General features: G+C 36.4%; 1 protein-coding gene across 1 annotated transcript; it reads left to right on the top strand.

Annotated features, from left to right (window-relative positions):
- Positions 1 to 683: 683 nt before the first annotated feature.
- On the top strand, positions 684 to 1,277 carry LOC145163905 (secreted RxLR effector protein 161-like). The gene has a single exon (XM_079082649.1). It carries the CDS (start codon positions 684 to 686, stop codon positions 1,275 to 1,277), a length of 594 nt encoding a protein of 197 aa, XP_078938775.1.
- The last annotated feature ends 5,481 nt before the right edge of the window (positions 1,278 to 6,758 follow it).

The raw sequence follows: 6,758 nt of genomic DNA, 5'->3' as shown, positions 1-6,758 counted from the left end.
TTGATTCCTACTCCAGAAAATGCATATGTGCTTGGTCTGAAATGGGTATTCAAAAACAAGATGGACAAAGAAGGGAATGTTATTCGAAATAAAGCACGCCTAGTCGTCAAAGAATATTGTCAAGAAGAAGGTATCGATTCTGTAGAGACGTTTTCTCCTATGGCTAGACTTGAATCAGTTCCCATATTTCTAGCTTATGTTGCTCACAAAAACTTTGAACTATTTCAAATGGATGTGAAGTGTGCATTTCTGAACGGAGAACTTGAAGAAACAGTCTACGTTGAACAACCACCAGGTTTTGTGAATGACAAATTTCCAAATCACTGTTATATTCTGGAAAAAGTTGTATATGGTCTTAAACCAGCTCCACGGGCATGGTATGAAACTCTAATTCATTTCCTAAAACAGTCTAAATTCAAACAAGGTTCTGTTGATCCTACCTTCTTTCGGAAGAAGGATGGTGACCATTTAATGATAGTTCAAATTTATGTTAATGATAATATTTTCGGATCCACTAATCCCAACTTAACTGCTGAATTTCGAAAATTAATGGAGACCAAATTTGAAATGAGTTATATGGGTCCAATTAACTTTACTTTGGTTTAAATACAAGACAGAGTTTGGAGGGAATATTCATCAATCAAAACACTTTTACAAAGACATTACTGGCCAAGTTCGGAATGATGGGTGATTCAAAAGTCAAAGTTCCAATGGCGTTCAGAACAAAACTCACTCCTTCACTTGACAAACCAGCTGCGAATATTACATTGTTTCATCAGATGATCAGATCTTTATTGTATCCAACATCTAGTCGTCCAGACATAATGTTTGCTGTTTGTTACTATGCTAGGTTTCAAGCGAATCCTCGAGAACCTCACATGATGGCTATAAAGAACATATTCCGATATCTGAAACGAACAGCTTCAATAGGTTTATGGTATCCATCAAATTCAGGATTCTTTGTGCAAGCCTATTCTGATGCTGACTTAGATGGTTGTGGCCTTGATCGAAAAAACACATCAGGAGGATGTCAATTTATGGATGGAAAGCTTTTCAGTTGGCAGTCTAAGAAGCAAACTTGTGTGTCCTTATCCACAGCTGAAGCAAAATATATTGCAGCGGCATCATGCACATCACAAGTGGTTTGGATTCAGAATCAACTAAGAGACTACAAAATCAATATGAAACGAATTCCTTTGTATTGTGATTATGAAAGTGCCATTCGAATCTGTCACAATCCAGTGCAACAGTCCAAAACAAAACATATTACACTTTGATACCACTTTATCAAGGACCATGTTGAAGATGGGAATGTGGAAGTTCACTTTGTTCGATCCTCAGATCAGTTAGCAGATGTCTTCACAAAAGCCTTACTAGAAGTATCATTTAATCGGATACTACAAGGATTGGGAATGATTGAAGCTGACTCTGTTCCGAAATCAACACCGTAATCATCTATGTTACTGTACAATTCTGAATGGTTCCGATCCTCGAAAGCTGTTGGATTCCACTGTTCACTTCCTACTTGTTCCGATCTTCAGAGTAGGTCTGAAGTAACTGTTTATTCAAATTTCGGTATCTATTATCTTTGTAAGTCTATTGTCATTTATTTCGGAAATCAAAAATCCAAAAATATTTTTCTTTATTCTATTCGTTTCTGTATTTCCTTTTCAAAAATTCAAAAATCTCAAAAGTATTTTCTTTATTTCAGTATTCTTAAAAATCAAAAACATCAAAAGTATTTTATTTTCAAGGAATTGATGGTTGACATCATAACTTCTTTCCACAATATCTTATCACGACTTCCATGTAGTCGCCTGACTATCGGAACAAAAACAGTTTCGATATAGTGCTACAAACATTCTTGTTAATGATCGCAAAATCATTTCTAACATTATTTTCGTGAAACTCCTAACCATTCAACTCCCAATCTATTATTCTCCATCTATTTCATGATCATAATCGGAACCCTTCAGACTCTCAAGTTTTACCACTGACTAGGTTACACAACATCTGTGATTATGATCTTGAAATCGTTATTACATTGATTTCGTGTGAAACCCAAAATACGATTCCCTTTTCTGAATAGATGGTGAACAATTTATTGTTCTACTTATTTTAACCACTGAATTGATGGTGAACAATTTATTGTTCTAGTTATTTTAACCACTGAATTGACGGATAAAACCTTTTTGGTTTGTACCTTTGACTGTTCAAAATCTTATTTTTTTCCTTTAAGTGGTCTTCATGAAATGTTCTTGTCCCAAATCATATCTTCCCATAAGATCCATGTTTTTAATTTTTTTTTTAAAACTAAGATTTCCGAATGAACATTTTTTTCCGAAACACCAAGTTACTTCAAAGAATATCCAAAGCTTACTTGTTTTTATGGATACACTGGTCAAACAATTACTTCTTTCAGATCTTCGTACATATGTTAAGTTTCGAAATCTGGTTGAAGATGAAAACCACCCATAAAGCCTTATAAAAGAAGCCTTTCATAGTTTCTCAACAAACTTATGATCGTAATTCAACGGGAAACCACACAAGCACTTCAGAGACTCTCTTAACTCAGAAGGAAGAGATCGTTGCCCGGGATCCAACTGCTTTTCATATCAAACATGTTTGATATCACAAATCCTACACTTTGAATTTGATTAATTCTTTTTCTTTGGCACACTATTGCACTAAAATCCTTGTGATTTTACAAATTCTGGTTTCTGTTCCGATTGGTTATTTAATTTCTGAAGAATGAATCTTGGTCGTAATTCGAGTGGATACTATTCTAGCTTATGCAATGCTAGAGGGTAGATCAATGATTCCGAAAATGGTGCATCCGAAAAGACCTTGTCTTGGTAATGGAAAATTCAAATCATGGCGCGTCTTTTGAATTTCTCTGCCATCAGCATGACTGTTATAGCGGCCACTGACAGTGGAATAATGAGCTAGTAGAATCTTATTGGCTCATTTTTCGACACCACGGGATCGTGAAATGACGGTTTCTCTCTCCGCTCATCATCTTTGATATAAAATCATCTCAACCGGTTCATTATCTGTTACTGCAAACATTTTTTAAAACTTTTCACGCAAAAAGTTCTCTACTATTCATCTTCTTCTTCATAGTGACAGTGGCTACCTCTGAGAATGTTTCTTTTGCGGATCAATCAGCATCAGTGATAATGTTAAACATCAAACCCAACCAAAATCTCATAGTCTATCTTGACGCATCTCGCTTTAACGCTCTGATTAAGCCTTTAATCGAGTGTCTGATATTTTTGTCATTGGTGAAGGCGATGACAATGCATGAAGATGTTCCTCTTGTTAATTTGTCCAAATCTTATTCAACGGCTATCTACAACAAGACCGAGGAAATCATTAACTTTGAAGTTTCCAGCCACAAAACTTCAATCACGAAAGCCAATTTCTGCAAACTTCTAGGGCTTGTTTCGTCTGAAGTAAGTGTTGATCCTGAGCCCATTCCGGAAACAAGCATGATAGAGATGTTCTATCAGATGGGTTATACAGGTGACACTTCCTTACTATCAAAGTTTCGAAAGTCCTTCTTGCCTCCTATCTGGAACGACTTATTTACCCTTTTGTTCAAGAGTCTATTAGAGAGGGTTTCGGGTTCTGAGAGCGCGAGCAAAGTTTTTTACACGTTGATATATGGGTTATACACTAGTATAAACATGGATTTTGGGTAATTTATATTGGCTCAATTTGTCGAAAGTACCAGCTCCACCACTCTTCATACAGAAATCTCATGTGCTCGATTTTGGTCCATAGTTGTCAAACGAGCTCTTCTTCACTACAAGGTTCCCCAAATGACAGATTCTCTAATTGCTGACATTCCGAAGCTCAAGACCACCACTTTTGTTATGTTAGATCCTCGAAATTTTGAATTCGTTGGATCCCTTCCAGAAGTTATGTTGGAAAAAGTTCCTATGAACAATGCTATTCTTAGGGCTTATCGAAAATTGGCCTCATCTGGTGTTCGTACGATCGCTGCTGAATTGAATAAGATTATTGGTGGAAGTGATTTACCTAAACGTTGTGGTAAACCAAAAACCAAAGGCTGCTCCTTCCGCAAGAGAAAAAATTTCTATGAAATTCAAGAAACCAGTTCAGAAGCCAAGGTATCAATCTCAGGTGATAGAATATTCCTCAGAAGAAAGAACTGAGACAAAAGTTCATGCATATAATGTTTTTCGAAACGATGAAGATGATACAATTCATACTTCTGAACCACCTGCTTTCGAAACGTTTGTCAAGGTATCTTCTCCTCCATCATCTTTCATTCTAAAATCTGACATTTTTGATACTATAATGTAGGAACCGTTTCTGAATCTCACCACTCCTCCTCCTACACCTCCATTCAATCCACCAACATTAACCATGACTACCTCACTTCTTACTACATCTATTCCGATATCATCCGCTCCTCCACTACCAACGATGAGTTCTGCTGAAACATCTCAACCTCAAACCTCAATCCCATTATCAACTCCAATTTTCACTTACTCAAGCAATTCTTCAACCTCAACTGTCACAACTCCACCAAAAGTTCCTATTATCAAGTCCGTTTTGGAGGCGATTAGGACTTCAGTCATCCTTGGTAACACATCTGATGTGGGGCTAAATGCCAATATTAGTGTGTCATCGGAACCATCTTCTTCTTTTGTTCCACCTCTGAATGAGGATGCTGATATATTGTTTGGGGATGATCAAGAACCCATTGACTACTTTCTCTTCCAACCCTTTTACTGTCAACATCGATAGTGACGGTGAGGACGCCCCAAGCACTAGAGGTCAATACAAGCAACTGAATAAAAGCTTGACTCCATTCTTGAGCATACAAATGCTTTTTCTTCCACAAAATGGGAAAATTTGTTGACGACTCATATGGCAATGGTGGAACTGCTAACGCCAACAAATGCTAAGGTTCTTGAAGAAACAACCCAAATTGCTCAAGCTTCAAAACAAAAAATTACGGAAGCTACGGAGAAGGTCAAAAAATTTATAAAGGAAGTCCAAGAGTTCATGACTGACTTCAGGACTTCTTTCGATAAGAATGTGGCTGATGTGAACAAGGTAATTGAAGGTGTTCGGATTTCTTTACAAGCCGAAAAAGAAGCTCTCTTTAGCCTCCGATTCAGAATTCAACGTGACAATGTTGATCTTCATACATCCATCTCCGAAAGAATTCTCCGATTATAGAATGATTTGGATGCTGAGAATAGAATTATGGATGCATTGGCTAAACAAACTCAGAACACAAAGGTTCTGTAAGAACAATTGCGGAACGCATCAATAAATATTGTGAAGCTTGAAGAAGAAAAGATTTTGGTTCAAGGGAGCAAATTTGAAATCAACCAACGATTTTTGTGTATCTTCGAGTCAAGAGATGCTCCGTTCACTGACAATGTTGGTCAGATTCTCAATGAGAAGCTTAAGCCTGTGTTTGAGACGCTTAATGAGATCAAGAGTGTTATGAGAAGTGAGGCTTCTTCGTAACAAGGGAGGAACCGGAGGTAAACTTAAACAATCCGTAACAGATGGGATTCATGAAGAAAACTAAAGAAGCTCTTCTCATTCTACTTGAAATATGTGAAACCTCAGTACAATTCATGGAGTCTGAAAAGATTCGTGGGTCTGAAGGTTGGTCTACCTATTGAAACAGAAGACTTTCTGAACATTCAATTCAAAGGATTTCAAGGTCATAATCATATTGTTCATGAGTTCACATTGGCTGATCTACCATTTATAAACCCCTGTGATTGGATTTCATTATTCCACATTGTTGTAAAGGATTTAAAGAAGTACGAACCAATCTATGAACACTTGAAGAGGATGATCAAATGTTATATCCTGGAGCTGGCAAGGATGGATGTAGAAATTGCTTCAGTTCTGAAAAGGAAACATATATTGAAGCCTTTTGATCAAGCCTAAAACATAGAAAATATAAGGGGGGATTGATTGACAAAGAATACTAGAGCATTGTTTACAAGAAGAAGGAAGGTGAAGAGATTAAGAACTGTATGTTCTTTCCGAGGGACAATCACTTATGCCCTACAAGTGTTATGAACTTAATCCTGGCTAGGGACGAAATAAACAAGTCCAACTTTGTTGCTGATGTCAAGTGTGTTTCTGGCATGATCCGATGGTATCTATCTGTTAGAGCATCCATTATGAAGATAATTTCGAAGATTTTTGAAGACCAGAAGCAATAAACACTACTTCATTCCAATTTGACACAAAGGGGGAGATTGTTAAGTCATCATTTGTGTTGCGTCAAAATGGTTTTTTTCGGAATTTAGTCTTGTTCCGATTCTAAAATGGACATGTCTATTTTCAGAATCGTTATCTTTTGTGTCTATAAATAGAATACTGTTATTGTCTTCTTCTAGAGACTTCAGCCTAGCATAGAAAGAATAGTTCTGATCTTGTATACAAATTTTTCTAATGCTAAGTGAATGAAGATTAATCTCTTTTCAATCATTATCATTCCAAATCATTAATGCATCTTATAATATAGAATCTTTCCATCATTTTATTCCAACAGATATAAATATTTTTATTTGATTAAAAATAAGTCTGAACCATTTGAATTATTTATGTAACACCCCATTTTCACATTATAGTGTAAAAGACCAGTCGCGTAAATGAACATTTTTTATAGGAGACTATTTAGGATAAATAGTATTGAGAAAAGTTGCAGTAGTTGTAAAAGCCAGAGCGCCCATATAAAGAACACCGAA

Source organism: Lactuca virosa, chromosome 3, assembly GCF_052849685.1.
Source record: "Lactuca virosa cultivar CGN04683 chromosome 3, Lactuca_virosa_CGN04683_v6, whole genome shotgun sequence".
Lineage (NCBI taxonomy): Eukaryota > Viridiplantae > Streptophyta > Magnoliopsida > Asterales > Asteraceae > Lactuca > Lactuca virosa.
The sequence above is the reverse complement of the archived record's forward strand: the minus strand, read 5'-3'. Positions and strand labels throughout refer to the sequence as shown.